The 21,501-nt window shown below is 35.6% G+C and overlaps 2 protein-coding genes across 2 annotated transcripts; one reads left to right on the plus strand and one right to left on the minus strand.

The window, feature by feature from the left end:
• Nucleotides 1-965: 965 nt before the first annotated feature.
• LOC110901418 lies at nucleotides 966-1,340 on the minus strand. Its single transcript, XM_022148249.1, has one exon. It carries the CDS (start codon nucleotides 1,338-1,340, stop codon nucleotides 966-968), a length of 375 nt encoding a protein of 124 aa, XP_022003941.1.
• Nucleotides 1,341-5,048: 3,708 nt separating this feature from the next.
• Nucleotides 5,049-7,393, plus strand: LOC110898861 (transcription factor MYBC1). Its single transcript, XM_022145717.2, has 2 exons — nucleotides 5,049-6,096; nucleotides 7,095-7,393. The coding sequence occupies exon 1, from the start codon at nucleotides 5,239-5,241 to the stop codon at nucleotides 6,088-6,090; it is 852 nt and encodes a 283-aa protein (XP_022001409.1). The 5' UTR covers nucleotides 5,049-5,238; the 3' UTR covers nucleotides 6,091-6,096; nucleotides 7,095-7,393.
• The last annotated feature ends 14,108 nt before the right edge of the window (nucleotides 7,394-21,501 follow it).

Raw genomic sequence — 21,501 nt, forward strand, 5'->3', positions numbered from 1 at the left:
CACTTGCCTTGTGGGCAGGATGCGGTGCCGCACCGCATCGCTGCCTGCGGTAACTACCGTTTTTTCCGCGTTCTCATTCTGGCGACGACTGTAGGATGTGGTGCCAGGCCGCATCGCCACTTGTGGTGACTGTTGCTGTTGTCCAGATCCCTTGTCATGACGAAAATGTTCATAGGATGCGGTGCTAGGCCGCATCGCTATGCGTACACCCGTTTTCATACACAAGGTAAGTCTTCCTATCTCTTGACCGATTGGATTCGACTGCTGTGTTCACGCGTGCCCGCACGGACATAGATAGGTTTTTGCTGGTGGGGGTTTTTGATAAAGGTAATGGTCACTTGCGGTCATGATGACGCGAGATCTGGGACCATACCCCTTCAAATTCCTTACTTTATTATAATTATATTACTTATGAAATTTACATGAATCGTCCAACCTACATATAGATTTATTTGAATATTTTAAAGACAATACATAAACATTTTAACTAAAGATAATAGTTTTTATTTAAACTTTAATAAACATTTGACAATCAAGAATTTATTCTTATCTAGTATTATCAAAGTAGAAATTTAATGTTTCTGAAAAGTAATAAAACCTATATTTTTTTTAACAGCATCTCGATCATCGCTATATATGATCAAAGCTCGATTGAAGTGGGATTCGAACCTGAGCACTCCCGGGCAGGAACCCACAAGGTGGTAAACCTTCCTACCTCCATTGCAACCACTAGGCTACAATTTTTTTTTTGAAAATTAACTTTCATTCAACAAAAAGGCGAACATGATGCTTCCAAGACGGAAACAACACGCCCCCCAAAACCAAACAATTACATCAATTCAAACCTACATCATTCTTCCCAATCAACCTCGTAACCTTTACATCTATTTCTAAACCAAGGGAAACCCAAAGCCTTCACGTCCGACACGATGTCCATCACCTTCGTGCTTTTGTTAGAAAAGATTTTATTGTTGCGCGCCTTCCAAATCCTCCAACAGACAATGATCACCACGCCATAAAACGCCTTCTTTTTTTGCAATCGTCCCACTTATATTACTCCTCAGTTCAAGTAGATCGTTGAAAGTAAATGCAAATATTTGAGGAACTTTACACCAGTTAGAAACAACACTCCAAACGCCACATGAAACACTACACGCTGTGAACAAATGATCCACCGTTTCGACCCCTTCTCCGCATAAAGAACAGCCCATATCTTCCACATTAATGCTCCTCCGCCGTAAAGCAAGTTTAGTTGGTAATCTATCTAATTCTGCGCGCCACATAAAAATTGTTACATTTATTAGGGACCCATTTACACCAATTGTATATGAACCGGCCATCACTCAGGTTCCTAATACCCACTTCGCTGCGCAGCCTTTTTTCGCCTCGCCAACTGAAAACGAATTATCAGCGCTAATAGTCCATTGCCACTGATCTGGGCGAGAGAGCAGCTGCACGTTCTGTAACATACCTTCACAAACTGACCTCTCCTGGACCTCCACATTAGTGCTGGGAATTTTGTTCCACGACCAGCAGACTACTATGTCTGCTCCTGTTCTTCTACATCTATCAGCAACATAACATGATTTATCCTTCTCCAGCCTAAAGATATTTGGAAATATATCTTTCAGAATATTGCCATTCAACCATGGATCATACCAAAATCATTGGCAATAAAAATAAAACCTATATTTATCTTACTGGTTAATTTAGTTCAACTAGTTTTTTTTTTTTTTTTTTTTCAACCAACGATTCTAAAATCTAATAATATTTCGTTTATATATAATCTCTTTATGTATATATTATTTTAATAGTTTTTATTTAAATATATCAACTATTTATAATGAAACTTTGGAATATTTAACTATTAATATATTTTGTATTAAAAATTCGGGTATTACAATAACAAGTAAGTTCTCTTTTAAATAGATTAATAATAATAATAATAATAATAATAATAATAATAATAATAATAATAATAATAATAATAAACTTAAATGGTCCTCGGAATTAAAATAGAATAATGACATAAATGGTCCTTTAAAAATGAAAGGATATTTAGTCATTATATTGAGAATTAACAGAAAAATTAACTAAGTTTGGTATTAGTACCAAAGGTGTTACAAATTGAAACCATGAAACTTGAACATGTTAAAAAAAAGTTAGTACACAAAGACGAAATTAGCTATAAACCATAGGGTCCATATGTGTAATTAACTCTAATCTTTACCATAATTAGGAGTTACGCATCGCTTAGACTGCAGGGAGTGGGAGACTTGGGTTGGGGGCTTTTCATAACACATGCACTTGTGGGCTCCACCACTCCACACAAAAAAAGTGGGGTGTGGAAGGGGCGTGAGTTAGCGGCGTGGGGGTGCCATGTGGATAGATTTTAAATTTTTTTATATTAATCATAGAATTCAAATAAATAATTAAATTTTAAAAAACTACAATAAAATAATATATTACAACAAAAAAAATCAGTCAATCATCTTCAACAATAGCTTTCACGACCGTCGCCACTGTTGATGATAATATTTCCGCTTCGTCGTCGGATGAGGATGACAAAACAAATTTATCATACGAATCGCTTGAACTTGAAGAATCCATTGGAGGTTGGTAGTGGTTTTTGAATTTTTTAATAGTAAAAATGGTAAGTATTGTTTGATATGTATAGATTATAAATAAAAGATTTTCTTTTTTGTCCCATGATTCCAGCTCAGCAGGTTGAGGATGTGAGGGTTTACTCCTTAGGGAGGTTCCCGCACGGACCAGGTTCCGAGTTCGAGCGTCAGTGGTGGCATTTGTCCCATGTGAGGGTGGCCTTGGATGTGTTATTCCAGCTCTGCTTCGGTGGGGTGCCAGATTCGAACTCGGGTGGCTTGACTTCCATAATCCGGTTGAAGCAAGCTAGTTAGTGGGTTTTCCATCTGATCTACGCCTTCCAAAAAAAATAAAAGATTTTTTTTTTAAATAGCCGTTGGCTAACGACAATGCCAAACGGCTAGCCCAACGGTCATATGCCACAACCAATAGTAGCCAGCCAAGTCAGCTCTCTCTCCCACCCCACGCCGAGCTTCATAGAGACGCTGGCTGGGCAACACCAAAGCCGACGCTGCCACGGAGTGGGTTAGCCAACGTTGGCTGGCTTCCCCCGCCCCACAAACGTCCCCACTCCCCACATTCTTACTAAATAATTACTTAATCAACAATACATAAGGGTATACGGTGTGGGGAAAGTTCACCGACGGCAAACCATTTTCACCGAACGGTAAACCACTGCCAATGTGGTTACCGATTTCATTTTACCGAAAAAGGGGGGAAATCGGTGATGCATTACCGACGGGGGGAAGGAGGGAGGAGAGAGAGAGAGGGGGGGGGGTGCGGGGTGGGGTCCATTCCAATCTCAACCAATCACATCTTTTTTTCTTTTTTTTATTTAAAAAGTTTACCACTTCACCAAATGTCTAAACCATTGCCAACACTTTTCACCAAAGTTTAAACACTTTTCACTGATTGACGTGGCACACTCTCATTGGTTGATTTTTTAGTTTGCCACTCTCAAGTGTTTAACCACTCCTTACACCCTAATATCTTATACATTTTTCATTATTCTATAGACTATTAATTACTTAATCAACAATACATAATATCTTATACATTTTTCATTATTCTATAGACTACAGACTATTAGAGCCTCGTGGTTCTTTACTAGAATTACTAAGTTGCAACAAAGTATCCTTAACGCGAAGATGACCCATAATTAGCGTACACCATGCTATAAACCTAATTCGCAACATTATAGAGCAACGAATGTATGGAAATTTGACTAGATCGTAAATAAGCAAGATGTATCATCTTTAAGCTTGAACAAATGGAGGCCGAACTCAAGAAAATCATGGAGGGGGTGGGGGAGGCAATACGTATATACAACTTTCGAAAGAAATACGTGTAAATTTACATTATTGAGAAAAAAACCCAGAAGGGGGGGGGGGTAAAGCTTCGCCCATGCTTATACATAACTCATGATTCTCATATCCACCCTGGGAAGCACAACCTTCATAAACAAATTTTTTTGTTACATATTAGTAATTATATTTTCACACCTATCTTTGGAAGGAGATATTTAGATAAAATAGTACCGTCTCATACTCTCTCTCTTTTTTTTTTGGCAAACAAGCGTACTCTTTGATAAATACGTCTAAAAATTCACTTTTTAGCACTTGAATTCACACCACTTTGGTATGAATAGATATCCAATGTCACTAGGTCAAGATATCAACGACTATTCCATCTTATTTATAGTAAAGATATCGAACATAGTTTATGACAAATAGTTGAAATGTAAAATAATCTAAAAAACATTAAATGATTATTTGATTATGCAAACAAAAAGACAAAATTACTTAAGAATCATTCATAGAATTTAAGAAATTACAAATCATCAAGACTGTGGGATATGGTGGGGCTTGGGTTGGGGGGCATGAGTTGACACGTGGAGTTGGACCCCCCCTCCACCGGTGAGTGACGTGTCCGTGAGGTATGACGGGGCTTGGGTTGGGGGTGTGGCTTGTCAGTTTATTAAAAAAAAATTACAAACACCCGCTATGACATGGCGGTGGACAGTGAATAGGAGGCCTCCACATCGGATCTCAAGCCCGCCCCATGCCCGGCGTGAAACCCAAGCCCCAAGGGCCACGCCCCAACCCAAGCCCACCCGGGGTGGTAGCTTGGGCAGGCGTTTTCCCCCAACCCACGCCCCAACCCAAGCCCCATACCCCATATTCTAAAAACTTACATGTAAGGGTTTATGACAATACCACTCTTGAACTAACAAACATAAACTAATTATTTCATTTTATATTTAAAAATATTATATAAGTGATCAAATAAAAGATAAACTGTAAACATAATCATAAACTTTAAAACAAAAAGATTTTAAAAAGTCAAATATACACTAAAACCATAGTTTAAAAACAAAAAATTCCCCAAAAAGAAAAAGAGAATCAAAAACAGTAATCATAATAACAATAAAACCTGAAAATATGTACAAAAATATAAAAAAAACAAGATCCACCTCGAACACCCACACCCATCACCCCCTTCTTTCTCTCTCTAAAAAAATCGAATCTTTTTAAGATTGATAGTCTCCGATCCAACATCTACTGATTTCAATGTAAATTCCCCAATTGGGTCTTCAATTTCACCCCCAAATTTGCTCAATTTTCACTTAAAAATATGAAAGAAGATGAATCCAATTGGTTCTCAAAGTGGGAAGATGAGCTACCGTTGCCGGAGGATCTTATGCCGTTATCCCAAACTCTAATCACCCCTGATCTCGCAATCGCGTTCGATATCCGAACGCCGAATACCCACCAGCCCCTGCCGCTTAACCACCAGCAAGAACTGGCGCCGGTTACAATTTCGACGCCGAGTTCCCAGCCTAATTCCGGCGAATTTGATTCGCCGGAATTAGGTGGGGGCGGGGGAGATGAGCCTGCGCGGACACTTAAGCGTCCGCGCCTGGTATGGACCCCGCAGCTCCACAAAAGGTTTGTGGATGCTGTGGCCCACTTGGGGATCAAGAACGCGGTCCCCAAGACAATAATGCAGCTCATGAGTGTTGATGGGTTGACTCGCGAAAATGTCGCGAGTCATCTCCAGAAGTACAGGCTTTATTTAAAGCGGATGCAGGGTCTGTCGTCCGGCGGACCCGCTGGGTCCGTCGGAGACTCTGCGACCGATCATTTGTTCGCGAGTTCTCCGGTCCCGGCGCATTTTCTGCACCAGGGCCGGCCGAACTCAGAACATTATTTGCCGTATGTTCCCGTCGCTGCGCTGCAACAGCAGCAGATGGCGGCGGTTGCTGGGCATCATGCTCAGTTGCAGCCGCGGTTTGGGCAAATTGGGCATTTTGGGTCGCCGAGAAACGGGCAGTTTGAGCACCCGTTTCTGAACCGACAGAACCCGCAAGCGGTTCATCGGGTGGGGACACCGGTTCATAGTTCTGTGCCAGCATCTTATGTGGATGATGTTGATTCTGCAAATGGTAGAAAGGTTCTGACTTTGTTTCCAACTGGAGATGATTGATTTTGGGTAATTCACTTGCTATATATAGCCTTTTTACTTTAGTATGTTTAGTTTGTGTAATTGAGATTAACATTCAAGATGTTGATCTAGTTTATAAATTTGGTAGAGTTGCAAATAATAATCATAGGTTTTTACTTTAATCTATCTAGCTATGATCTTGGTTTAAAAAGGCGCACCTGAAAACACATAATAGGCAAAAAGGCGCGCCTGAAAACACATAATAGGCATAAAGGCGCGCCTTGTGTAGTTTTGACTCAAATTTGGTCAAAGTTAGCACCTCGTGTAGTTCTGGGTCAAACTTGGTCAAATTTAGCACCTCGTGTAGTTTCGGGTCAAATTTGGTCAAAGTTAGCACTTCATGTAGTTCTGGGTCAAATTTGGTCAGAGTTAGCACCTCATAACTCAAATTTGGCCAAAGTTAGCACTTCATGTAGTTTCGGGTCAAATTTGGTCAAAGTTAGCACTTCATGTAGTTCTGGGTCAAATTTGGTCAGAGTTAGCACCTTGTGTAGTTTTGGGTCAAATTTGGTCAAAGCTAGCACCTCGTATAGTTCTAACTCAAATTTGGTCGAAGTTAGCATCTCATGTCGTTTTGGGTCAAATTTGGTCAAAGCATGCACCTCTTGTAGTTCTGAGTCAAATTTGGTCAAAGTTAGCACCTCATGTAGTTCTAACTCAAATTTGGCCAAAGTTAGCACCTTGATAAATAGGTTTATATGTAAACTATACGAGAGATATGCAGCTTGTGGTTGTAAATAACGTTTATCTGGTTGTATATAGACGTGCGCCTCACGTACATGATGCAATGCATCACGCGCTTTGGCTTTTAGAGACCAAGTGATGTTTGCATGTGCATTTCAAATTTGAGGGGGTGTTTGGGATTTGCGTATTTCACCCTAAAATACGCAGATAAAGATGAACACTGTTCATCATCCAAACACTCACAAGCGGTTATCTACTTCTAGAAAAGTTGTTTAAATCGAATCGTGCATTATTGATTATAGGGATGACGGTGAAGGCAAATGATGATATATTGGGCTGCATCATGAGGAGGACTAACAGCAAAAAGAATCGGTGAAATTATGTTCAAAGGTAAATTGCATACTAAACTTGCGCGGTAAATTATGTTTTTATTCTGCAAGCATTCTACTTTTTATTTCTAGTTAGCCGTGTAGAGATCAGTTCGGGTTTGTTGTAAATTGTTGTTTTCTAATATATTTCAAAACTTGTTATATTGGCGGGTCGCTTCAGGAGATAATAAACTTGATTCTAGTTTTATAATATATTCTTATTGTTTTATAAATGTTTTGGAGCTTTATTATTGACAAATCTATAGTTTTCAGACCATAATTGATCCGAGTATTCGAGTTCTTGTTTTATAACATAATAACTTGTTTGATAATATTGTCTAATGTCTTTATCAAAAGTTGGTTAATATGTAGGGGTGTTTGGGATTGCTTGTTAACTGTTTGTGTGATTATTGTTTTTAGAAATGTTGTTTGTAATAAATGACTTGAAAATACTTATTTCACTCACAAATAACTTATTGATGTATCGAAACGCAATAGTTATATCGTATTATGTCTTCGGATGGATTCATACGCTTCCCAGATGACTAAAAGGCATGAGCAAAAAATAAAAGTGGACACGTTATGAACTCATTGCACTGCCACCGATGGTGTCATGCCATTATTTACAGTGGCGAAGCTTGAAAATTTCCACCGGGGGGTTGAAAACGTATATACCTAAAAAATTCTATACGAAATGTACATACATAACACTACTGAGCAAAAAGTTCGAGGGGTCCCCTCCCACTTGAAAGCTACGCCCCTGATTATTTAGGATTATGACGACATGAGTGTACATAAGTGAACATATATAATCCTCTTTCACACCAATTTTTGTTCATGGTCAAATGATGGTATACAAGTGAATTCATAAAGTTTCTAAATTTATAATTTAAGCTAGGTTTTTTTCAAAAAAAAAAAAATAATTTAATAATTGTGAATTGAGTAAAATGCACAGATAGTCCTCGTGGTTTGGTGAAATTTCACCTTTAGTCCCCAACTTTTCAAAATTACACTCTTAGTCCCTGTGGTTTGACAAGTTGTTACTCGGATAGTCCCCAAAGCGGATGAAGGTTACTCGGATAGTCCCTGTGGTTTGACAAGTTGTTACTCGGATAGTCCCTGTGGTTTGACAAGTTGTTACTCGGATAGTCCTTGTCATTTCACACCCACTTAACCAGAAAAACTAACCTACATCCGCTTTGGGGACTATCCGAGTAACAACTTACCAAACCATAGGGACTAAGAGTGTAATTTTGAAAAATTGGGGACTAAAGGTGAAATTTCACCAAACCATAGGGACTATCCATGCATTTTACTCTTGTGAATTATTACATTAGGACTAAATACAAATCTAACATAGCAACTTGTTATGGTTGCAAAAGTCGCTAGGCACTCCGTAGTCGGTCGATTACGGAGTTGAGGGTACTCGGACTAGATGAAGAATACCCAGACATGTTAAATTACGAAGAAATTAGTTTTCTGGAAATTATATATATGTTAAATATCATAAATTTACTAATATTTATAACAAAATACGTGTATATCAATACAAATTAAAAAAATACATGTTCAAATAATAAAGTGGAGACCGGCCGCACTTGTTAGTGATGCTCAAAACCGGACCGACTGAACTTAGGACCGAATTAGAGGGAAAGTTGAGACCGAAGACCGCACTTGTTATGGTTGGTTGGTTCTGGCTCCAAAGAGATATCGGCCTGGACCGCTTTAAAATAATTGGGCTGATCCAAAGAACACAATATGCAAAGAATAACATAGTAAACAAACATGACCAATGGGATGGTGGTCCATTGGTAAAGGCAAAATTTTTAAACATTTTAGGAGAGAGAGGTCTTGAGTTTAAGTCCCACAAACACCACGAAATAAAAGAAATTTGCGGTTAAAAAAAGGGGTAACTTCGTAGAAATGTAACCAAGTTTGACATTTGTTTCAATCAAGTCACTGAAACTTTTTTTGTCTATCTAAAATCACCAAAGTTTCATTTGTTGTTCTAATGCTATGCAATTATCAGGTTATCAGGTTACCAATGATGATGTGTCAGGTTTTCTTAATTTTTAAACCTTAAATATGATGTGGAAAATATAGATAATGACATAGAATTTTCAATAAAAATTCACATTTTTATTCTAAAATTTTAAAAATAGTTATGTTTAAATTTGCAAAATATATATTTTTTAATCTTTCAAATCATAAAATGGAATCCGAACTACAGGAGTGTCTTTAAGATAGTTCCAAGATGGAGCAGTGGTTCAAAAAGTCACATTTTTTAATCTTTAAATCACAAAAAGAAGAAATTGTAGTGATTCCAATGATATTGCATAGAAGATAAAGACAACCGGAACATAAACCAGAATTTAAGAAGCCATAGTTATCACATCAAAGTAAATCAAATCCACTAAATAAAAACCAAATTTTCTTTCCAAAAGCTCCATGAATCCTCAATGAGAATCAAAACTCACCCATTAGAAATCGGAAATGCAAATCTGAACAGGGGAAGCAGAATGTTCGAAAGTTCAAAGATCATCGAAGTCTTGCATAGGTTGAAGGTGATGTTTCATTCACATTCACACACAATTCGATTGATAATGGAGATTAAAATGTTGAAGGTTCCATGGTTGCTGGGTTTTTTTGAAGGTTTAAAATATGTTCTGATTTTAAAAAAAAATCCACCTACCTTTAATAATATCTATATAGCAGGAAAAAAGAAAAAAAAGCAATGGTAACCTCATGACCTGGTAATTACACAAAATTAGAACAATAAATTAAAATTTAATTACTTTAGGGAGATAAAAAAAGTTTGAATGATTTAATTAGAACAGTTGAGAAACCTGGTTACATTTCTATGACATTTTCCCTTAAAAAAAACAAACTAGGGGTTCAAATTTGTAGAATCAATGGTATTGGGCCATAATAAAACTCCGAAGTGAACATGTGACATGCAAATTCATGGGATATTATTTTAATAGAGTTAATTACACATATAGGTTATCTGGTTTATATTTAGTTTCGTCTTTAGGTACTAATTTTTTCTTAACAGGTTTAGGTTTTATGGTTTCAATTTTGTAACACCTTTGTGTACTAACACCAAAATTATCAATATAATGACTAAAATAGCCTTCTATTCTTTTTAATTTTATCAATGTAACACATTTGGGTACTAAGACCTAATTTTATATAAGTTTAAATCAATTTTACAATTTTTTTTTATTTTCATCTTTTTATTATATCTCTTAATTAACATAAAATCTATTTATTTTTTTATAAGTAAATATTTATATATAATTTTTTAAGAAATGATAAATAATTTAGCACGATATAAGTTGCTCAAAATCTTAAATAATTTAAAAATTCAATAGGTATAATAATAGTTGGTAATGTGCAAATAAATTATTATTAAGATATTAGGTTAAAACTCCATATATTACACTTGTTTAATGTATAAAACTTAGTTTAATTTTTGTAATTTTAAATATATGGGATTAAATAATATAAAACCAATAACAATAATAATAAAAGACTGTATCTTATCGGAACTAAAGTGTTTCCTAAGCACATAGATACACAAATAAAATAGAGACGTCATGGTTTAATCACACCGTCTCAAAATGTGCCAAGTAATTGATCGTGACAAACAAATCAGATTAGATTATACGTTTTTACGATTTTACTACAAAATATATTAAATTAGTTGTAGTTATTTTTAAACAGTTTTTCTCGATTATATTCGTGTGTTTTCAAGATTGCTATGGATTTTAATAGATACTTATTATATCATTTGTTTCATTATTTAATTTATATTTTAAAGAGTTTTTATATATTCGTAATATTAGTAAGATATTTATATAGTATTATTTAGTAATATTATTAATAAATAAAAAATGGAGCAGACGTTTTCTGACTTTTTTAATTTATATTTATAAATAAAAAAATAAATAGATTTTATGTTAATTAAGAGATATAATAAAAAGATGATAATAAAAAAATAGATTTTGTAAAATTGATTTAAACTTAAATAAAATTAGGTGTTAGTACCCAAAGGTGTTACATTGATAAAATTAAAAAGAATAGAAGAGTATATAAGTCATTATATTGATAATTTTGGTGTTAGTACCAAAAGGTGTTACAAAATTGAAACCATAAAACCTAAACCTGTTAAAAAAGAAGTTAGTATCCAAAGACGAAACTATAGGTATAAACCAATGCACCCATTTGTGTAATTAACTCATTTTAATATCAAACCTATCATGGCATGCACAAAACGGATCAAAGCATCACCAATATCATTGTTGTAGCACCTATGTGCACAAAATAACATGTTAATTAATCGTAACCGGTTAATAACTGTTTAAGGAATAACCGATTAGTAGTTATTTTTAACTGCAGTTTAGTAATCGGTTAGAGATATTTAGTATAGGAACCGGAAAAAAAACCCGAAAAATGGCAAAAAAAAAAAACCCGGGTAATTAACCGAACCGGTGGAAGTAATTAATCGAACCAGTTAAAAAAATAACCGGTTAAAATATTAATCGTCAAAAAGTTAAATTAACCGATATAACTGGTTAACCGAACCAGTTATTGAAATTAACCGGTTTATGCACCTCTAGTTGTAGTTGTTAACAAATTTTAATTTCCTTGGATAGACAATTTTCTTTTCAATATTACATTAAACTAAAAGCAACAGACACCAATATATGAGCTATGACCTCTTACAGAATCAACTGGAATGGATCCACAAACCTCAACAAAACTTCAGCTCACAATAGGACTCTCCACTCATCAATAACCAGGAAGCAACTGGAAAACTCCCCTGCTGTTGGTGAACTTAGAAAAAGTTGATCTTGGAGCCTAGTTGAAAACTTATTCAGCTTGCATAATGTTGGTCAGGTTAACCAAAATGGTTAAAGAATCCACCATTTGTGGCCTAGTCATAAAAAGGGTTGGGTTCTCCAACGGAGATCCAAGTTCAATCCCCACTTGTGTCACTTTGGTGGATTAGGCAATGATAGATAAAGCCTAGCATCCTTGCGGAGGTGCTAGCCTCTATCTTGAGCCTACCTGGGATTTCGTCCCACCGTGTGTTACGCCAAAGAGTTATGCTCTTGTGGTGGCATAACGACTGTCAAGTGGCAGCCGACGGTATGGTTTCTTGGGGGAACCCCCAAGCCAAACTTTGAAGCCAGCGTGAGCCCGGTTAAGACAACATGGTCTGGCTGGAGCGGGACAATGGGACTCTCCAATTTAAAAAGTGCGATAGCCTAATACAAGAAATTCGCCTTTAAAAAAAACCAAAATGGTTAAAGAAGCAAATAAAGAAACAAGAATGAAAATGTGATCAAGAAGCTAGAACTAGTTTCTGGAAGACTGAACCTACTTTGACTCTCACAGAGCAGTTTAATTTGTGACATTGAAGCAGGGCCGGCTCTAGGTCTGGCAAACTCGTATCAACGCCCAAGGCCCAAAATTTCAAAGGGCCCGAAAAGTATTTATAAGCTTGTATATATTTATTAAATTATATATTTAGTATATTCATCCATATATTATGTAAAAAAATATTGGTAGTGTAGTGGCAAAAACCATCTCAAAATAATTTAATGATCTCAAGTTCAAGTCTTTGCTCCATCACTAAGTTTTTATTTTTGTAATTCATTCACCTTAACCATAATTTTGGGCCCAATTCTTTTCGTCACCCGAGGCCTAAATTTTTTCAAGAGTTTCCGGGGACGGCTCTACATTGAACCATTAAGTTTTCTTTGCTATCATGTGCATGAAGCTTGTGTTTATGCTGGCGGACCCATAAATTTCAAATACATTACAAAAGGAAATACGGCAATTAAATTTCAATTACATTATAAAAAGATGAAATCAAATTAAATTTCAATTACATTATAAAAAATACGGCAATCGTCATTCTAAATTCACAAGAAATACGATATCTTTGTTGGTAATTTTAGTGTTATTAATGGATTTTAGAGTATTGGATTAACTTGTCTATCGATGAAATAATCTTAGAGATTAAACGAGTTAAGGTGACGCGAGAGTGCGAGCTCGATTAAATCCTGATATTATTCGAATTTATCATGTAAATAATTACATGGCCCTTTATGTTGTATATGGACTTAATATAATTCTATAATAAATATTGTTGTTTTATAAAAATTCCTATTAAACTATTAACTCTAATAGTTCCTTTGTCCACTAAAGTGTTTAGTCCATGAATTTGAAAAAAACAAAGTCCATTACGAGACTTTAGTTTTATTGGGCCAGTGATGGGCAAAAGTCCATGAGGATTTGTTGAGACTTCATTTGAAAAAGTCCATTTTTTGAAATTAAAAAGGGCAGAAGAAGTTCTCATACGATTCAGAGATTAATCCAAATTTACAGAATCACAGAAAAAGAAAAAGAAAGAACACGACGGTTACTGAGTGAATTTCAATATCACTGAATCATCCAAATTCAATTCCAACACGAGTGATCTCTGTCTAATCCAATAAATCATTGCGTGTAACCCGCAAATAGGTTTATCTGACAGTTCTCATACGATTCAGAGATTAATCCAAGTTTCATCATAATTTTTGCAATTTCAATTCGGGTTCCAGGTTTGTTAATTTCTTTGAAATTACTTGTTCTAGACCAGTTATACAACAAAGATAAACCTATTTTATGGTTCAATTTGGTCATTGGTTATGATTTCAAGTTTGAAAATATTGTACAGTGAATATTTTTCTGTTTTGTAGTTTGTGAATTAACCCTAATTCATATGTTCTAGTGATTAATTTGGGTTTGTTTATCTTGATATCATAAGTTTTAATTTTAGAACTCTAGTTTCATAAGTTTTGATTTTTTGGCAGGGAATTTTAGTGATTTTCTGTGAACCCTAATTTACAAAGTTTGACTTTTAATAATTAAATCATTATTTATTTTGGGGATTGAATCTATTGCTTTATATTAAAAATTGAATTTTGGTTGCAAAAGTTTTAAAATCGCATTGGATTTTGGAATTCAACCAAGGCTCACGTTTGGGTTTGGAATTAAAAAAAATGAGTTTTGAGAATTTGGAATACATGGATTAAATTATAGAGATTGCTATGGAATAAATTATTAAGATTAGCAGATCTATTAGTTTTATTGGTTTTCTTAAATTGCTCTTGAGTTAAGAGTTTACATTTGATTCATCATCTTTTTATCACTATCTAATTGAAAACCAATTATTGATGCATATGGCTAGTGGTGAATCTATTAATCATATGTCTAGTAAATTTGTTAAGTTAGAAAAGTTTAAGGGCAATAAAAGAAAGCTTGACCGGGACACTAATAATTCTAACAAGAAACCAAAAGGGGGTTGTTGGAGATGTGGAAAATCCGGGCATTTTAGGAAAAATTGTCGCGTGAAGCTTGCGGTTGGAAACGAGGCTAACATAGCGGGTCCAAGTGGGTCAAAAGATCCAAATGCTTCACAAGGTACGCATACTGATTCCACTTTAAGTTTGACAAAACCTACGAGTTTTGTAGTTGATTCAATTAGTCATTCGGGACACGGTAATTATTTACAAAACACAAAAATTGGATTTGATTTAAAGAAACAAAATTTATTTTGTGATTTGAATAATAAAGAAATAAAACGTAATATTTTTGAACCAAACAAATTCAATATAAAGGTGCAGCCTACTAGCTGTGATGGTACAAACATAAGAAGTGTATAAGTCGGAAAAATCCCATTGAGGTATGAAATAAATGAAACCCAGTCTTCGGGTTTGTTATTGGACTCAAAAGGTCCAATCGTTTATAAACATAAATCGGTTGAGAATTATTTATCGTTTATTTCTGAATCCTTTTATGTACAAGATGACATGCTTGCATGGTGGGTAGACTCGGGTGCTACGAGTCACGTTTGCAAGGATCTCAAATGGTTTGAGGAATTCAAACCAATTGAAGATGGATCTGTACTAAGGATGGGAAATGTAGCAACCGAGCCCATTAAAGGAGTTGGAAAAGTTAGACTTGTATTTACTTCTGGAAAACATCTATTATTAGATAACGTGTTGTATGTACCAGGGATTCGAAAGAATCTCTTATCTGGAATTGTATTAAACAATTGTGGTTATAAACAGGTCATTGAGTCGGGCAAGTTTATTTTATCTCGACATAGAACCTTTGTTGGATTTGGATATTTGTGTAATGGAATGTTTATTCTTAATATTAATGTCTTGTTTGCTATTGAATCTATATGTATGACATCTACATCTTCTAGTAATGTTGAGAATGATTCACGTTTATGGCATGCTAGATTAGGTCATGTTAATTATTACAGAATGAAAGATATGTCTAAAATGAGCCTAATACCTACCTTTGACATGCAAAACTCTAGTAAATGCCATACCTGTAAGTTAACTAAAATTACTAGGAAACCGTTTAAAGATGTTAAAAGGGATTCTAAGGTATTAGAATTTATTCATTCTGATTTATGTGACTTTCATAGTACACCCTTACTTGGAAATAAAAAGTATGTGGTTACTTTTATTGATGATGCCTCTAGGTTTTGTTATGTCTATTTGTTGCATTCAAAAGATGAAGCTCTAGATAAATTCAAAATTTATAAATAAGAGGTTGAGCGACATTAAAGTTGTTTGATAAAGAACCTTTGTACTGATAGAGGTGGAGAGTATTATGATCCAGTTTACTTTCAGTCTACTGGTATAATACATCAAACCACTGCTCCCTATACACCACAACAAAATGGTGTATTAGAGAGGAAGAATAGGACTTTGAAAGAAATGGTTAATTCCATGTTATCCTATTCTGGGTTAAGTGACGGTTTCTGGGGCGAGGCTATGTTAACAGCCTGTTATTTGTTGAATAGAGTTCCTAATAAAAAGTCTAAAGTAACCCCACATGAACTCTTGTACAAAAAGGCACCAAACTTAAGTCATCTTAGAGTTTGGGGTTGTAGAGCTGTTGTAAAGCATACTCAACCAAAATTGAGAAACATAGGTGAAAGAGGCATTGATTGCATCTTTATTAGGTATGGTGAGCATTCCCCTGTTCATAGGTTCTATATTACAGAACCGAATGACTATGTTTCTGTTCACACTGTGATTGAGTCAAGAACTGCTGATTTGGGCAATGAGGATAGATTTTCTTCTATGCCTAGACTAAAGGATATGCCTTATAGTTTGAAAACATCAGCTGTAACTGAGTTTGGTAGTAACTCTGTTGGTACTAAAGATGTACCATCTACTAGTACCGAACCTAGGAAGGGTACTAGGGTTAGGAAAGCAAGTCTTTTGGCTCTGACTTTCATCTTTATTTGGTGGAAGGAACCAGGAATGGGGTTGAACATCAATATCAATATTGTTTCAACATTGAGGAGGTTGAGGAGGATCCTAAGACGTACAGTCAGGCAATGGCATCTAGGGATGTTGCTTTCTGGAAAGAAGCCATCCAAGATGAGATGGATTTTATCATGCATAATAATACTTGGAAATTGACTGATTTGCCTCCTGGTTGCAAACCTTTGGGTTGCAAATGGATTTTTAAAAGAAAGATGAAAGTTGATGGTAGCACAGATAAGTTTAAAGCCAGGTTGGTTATCCAAGGCTTTAGACAAAAGGAAGGAATAGATTTCTTTGATACCTATGCTCCTGTTGCAAGAAATTCCACCATAAGGCTTCTTTTAGCTCTTGCTTCAATTCATAACTTGGTAATTAACCAAATGGATGTCAAGACCGCGTTCTTGAATGGTGAATTGGATGAAGAGGTATACATGAAACAACCTGAGGGTTTTGTATTACCTTGACAAGAGCACAAGGTGTGTAAACTCATCAAATCATTATATGGTTTGAAACAAGCACCTGAGCAATGGCATCAAAAAATTGATGAGGTGATCTTATCTCATGGTTTTCTTCTAAACTAGGCTGATAAGTGTGTCTACAGTAGATTTGAATATTCTGATAAAGGAGTGATTATTTGTCTATATGTAGATGATATGTTGATCTTTGGCACTGACCAAGATCAGGTGGATACGACAAAGAAACTGTTGTCTTCGAATTTTGAAATGAAGGATATGGGAGAGGCGGATGTGATCCTTGGAATAAAGATTAAAAGGAGTAACAATGGTATAACCATGACACAGTCTCATTACATTGAGAAAGTGTTGAAGAAATTCAATCATTATAATTGTTCTCCTGTTAGCACTCCTCTAGATCCTAGCATCCGGTTAATGCCTAATTCTGGTGATTCAGTCTCACAATTAGAGTATTTTAAGGTCATTGGATGCTTGATGTATGCTATGATTAGCACAAGGCCTGACATGTGACAACCCGCATAATTGCAGGTACTGTACAAATTAATTAACCCTAATTATGTGCTTAATGACTGTGCTTGATTACATCTGACGCTTTAAACTGCTTACTGATTTATTTTATATACATACATGTGCATTCTTTACATACAGTCACTCCAATTATTTCATACAGACTCTTAGTGACAGACCTGATGCACAAAGCACAGTTAGCACAGTAAGCGGATAACTCTGACACATGCTGACAATGCCAGCACTTAGACAGATACTATTTTTAGGCCAGTATGGGCCAGAGATAAAACACTACACCAGTATGGAGTGTAGGGAAGTGAAGACCATAAGACTATGTCACTAGGTGATAGTTTGAGTGCCGGAAAGTGCCTAAAACGCAATTTAATTACAGAATTCCGCAATTTTAGTAACAATCTATACAGAGTATTGACTAAATGGTCCTGGACACTTTCCTAAGTGTTGGAATTAATTTCGTTACAAAAAGATGCACAAAAGACGCTATACGGTACAATTAAACGCTTTAACGGAACGATACGAAACCGAACAACCAGACAATACCCGGGACACGAAAATATTGTCAGAAATATTATTTTATCATTTTTAATTAATTATGGTCACAAAAATCCCCATACACCATGTAAACATGACATACACCCACTATACTTGAAAATACCCTTAACCTTCTAACTTAATACCTACTAGTTACCAAAAATTTACATTTTACCCCCCCCCCCCAACCGAAAATCTGCCATAATTATCAAAAATATTTTGTTTAGATATTGTGTAAAGTGAATCCTTGTTCTATTGGCCAAGAGTTATTGGGTATGATTACCCTAGGAACTAGAATTGCATGTTTCCAAGATTATTCATCATTTCCTCTAAACACTACACTCAACCTCCTCCCTCCTCCCTCTTATTTTCGGCACACACCCCCCTCTCCATAACCGATTTCATCACCACCACCTCTCACATCCTCCATTTTCTTCACTAAAAGCTCTCATTCAAGTTTGAGGTTCCTCCATAGAAGTGCAAGATTGAAGGGTTCTCGAGGAAGCTCGATTCAAGCCTTTGTCACTAACATTTCACCATCATCTTTGTCCAAAGATTACTACCCTAGCCTTGTGCTAGTAGTAAGTCCCTTCACACCCTTGTTCCATCTTGTTCTTGTTATGTTTTGTTTGAATGTTCATGACACACACAAAAGCTAAAACACTAAAATGTTGAACTTAAAATTCTGCATAAAAACCATATATAAAAAGGTTGTATGGAGTTGAAATCTGGATGGTTTAGGGTTGGTTAAAGCATGATTGAAGTTTTAACATTTGTTCATCGATAAACCATGGTTAGGGTCTTTGTCTATGCATTTTTAGTCACTTCTACAATGTAAACAGCTTGCTGAGTTGGATTTTCAGCCAACTTCAACAGGCTGTAACAGGATCATTTTAAATCGAAAAACGGATTTTCTGAAGCCTAAAATGTCTATTTTGGAATAACTAAACAAATGGCACTGGAATCGTAATTTTTCGAAACCGTTTACTATTTTTAAAAGACTATTTTTGGACAGCAGCTCAAGATGCATTTTTACTGCAGAAAAAGTGTGTTGTTTTCGAAGTCATAACCTGAAACCTGAGTGAAACCGACTCATGGAATTTTACAGTAGTTGGTCACCGTTGTCAGGATGACCCTCCAACTGGAATTTCGTCAAACGGACTTACGGTTAATTTTTAGTGAATATTTCCGTAAACTGCAATCAGAAAGTAATAAATCTGATTGCAGTCGAGAAAATGATTTTCTATAAAATATGGGTAACGAACTGAACTCTGATATTTTTACATAAAAAATTTTGGAACATATAGAACCTTCTGTAAAAATTTGAGAATTTTTGGAAAAGGATAACTATTTTTTAAAAATCCTCGAAAACAGTTCGGTTTTGAGTAATGAAGCTGAAATAAAGTATGTAACGTTTTGTATGTCTATATGTCGATTTGGTTATTGAAAATGAACTATTGGATATATGTAAAAGAAAATGATATGCTAATTAAGCATGGACACCTCTATTTACAGAGGAGACTCTGCCGAAATTTTCTGAGAATCCGAACACTTAGTAAAATATTCGAGAAAATTTGATACGAAATAGTTGTCTAACTATTTTTCTAAGAACGATAGTTAAGTTAAAATAATTATTATTATTTTAACAAAATAATACCTAAGTAACGCAAATCAAAACACTAAACTCTAAGCCAAGGCACGGCTCGTTCGTCTAATAGACATTAGTACGTTGCAGGTTGTCGTGTAGCGGAAAGAGTTAAGATTCGAGTCAAGACGCACTACGGTGAGTTCATGACCCCCCCTATTCCTTTACTGTTTTCGGTTTTATACTTCGGGGGTGGAATACATGTTTACAAATTATTTCAGACATTTTATACATGGTATTGTTAGCTTAAGGAGGGTTTTTATTACGTGATCAAGTGAGTGGTGGGCATGACACTTAAGGCCATTAATCCTCATTGTAGGACCACGGGATATGAGTGATAGATCTATTTGGGTGTAGCGAGCCCACACCCATGAGGCCGGGGGCCCATAGTGGTGACTATGTCTTCATACCGGAGACAAATTTGCTAGGTTTGAGTCTTCCTGCATCATTCACATATACTATTGGATTTGCAATCCAATGGTGATCAGTTTTTTTCCTTATTGTTACATACCAGGGACTATTTTATTTACAGACATACTAAAAGGTTTTATATACACAGACTTACACATGAACTCGCTCAACTTTTTGTTGACTTTTTAAACTACATGTATTTCAGGGAATTAATTTGGATCTGGCAAGTGATGCATGATTAGCTGCGTACTTAATAAGGATGTCATCCAAAGTTGTAGGGTTTGGGAAGTGCAACTCTTTCCTGGACAAGTTGCATGTCTCTTATCCTTGTTTTGTTGTTTAGCCTTCCGTTGAGTCTTACGAACTCGTTTTAAACAAGTAATGTTTTGCAACGCTTTTTGTGGTTGATGTGTTAAGACAATATGTTATGCATTTTTAACTATTTTAATGGATGAACATCATATGTTTTTATCATATAGCATGTTGTGATTGTTGCTATGGTATTAAGAAGTCACACCAATTAAACCCACGCTTGACTGCAATCATATTTTATAGAAAATCATTTACTGTCACACCCTGGCTTTTGCGGAAGCGTGGGTTTAATTGGTGTGACTTCTTAATACCATAGCAACAATCACAACATGCTATATGATAAAAACATATGATGTTCATCCATTAAAATAGTTAAAAATGCATAACATATTGTCTTAACACATCAACCACAAAAAGCGTTGCAAAACATTACTTGTTTAAAACGAGTTCGTAAGACTCAACGGAAGGCTAAACAACAAAACAAGGATAAGAGACATGCAACTTGTCCAGGAAAGAGTTGCACTTCCCAAACCCTACAACTTTGGATGACATCCTTATTAAGTACGCAGCTAATCATGCATCACTTGCCAGATCAAAATTAATTCCCTGAAATACATGTAGTTTAAAAAGTCAACAAAAAGTTGAGCGAGTTCATGTGTAAGTCTGTGTATATAAAACCTTTTAGTATGTCTGTAAATAAAATAGTCCCTGGTATGTAGCAATAAGGAAAAAAACTGATCACCATTGGGTTGCAAATCCAATAGTATATGTGAATGATGCAGGAAGACTCAAACCTAGCAAATTTGTCTCCGGTATGAAGACATAGTCACCACTATGGGCCCCCGGCCTCATGGGTGTGGGCTCGCTACACCCAAATAGATCTATCACTCATATCCCGTGGTCCTACAATGAGGATTAATGGCCTTAAGTGTCATGCCCACCACTCACTTGATCGCGTAATAAAAACCCTCCTTAAGCTAACAATACCATGTATAAAATGTCTGAAATAATTTGTAAACATGTATTCCACCCCCGAAGTATAAAACCGAAAACAGTAAGGGTCTGTTTGGTATGGGGTAATGGAATAGGCGAAGGAA

This window comes from Helianthus annuus, chromosome 13 (assembly GCF_002127325.2).
Source record: "Helianthus annuus cultivar XRQ/B chromosome 13, HanXRQr2.0-SUNRISE, whole genome shotgun sequence".
In the NCBI taxonomy this organism is placed as follows: Eukaryota; Viridiplantae; Streptophyta; class Magnoliopsida; order Asterales; family Asteraceae; genus Helianthus; species Helianthus annuus.

Bases quoted from the DNA above. Each gene is read 5' to 3' on its own strand.
- LOC110901418 (XM_022148249.1), bottom strand. From the start codon at position 1,340: ATGGCCGGTTCATATACAATTGGTGTAAATGGGTCCCTAATAAATGTA.
- LOC110898861 (XM_022145717.2), top strand. From the start codon at position 5,239: ATGAAAGAAGATGAATCCAATTGGTTCTCAAAGTGGGAAGATGAGCTA.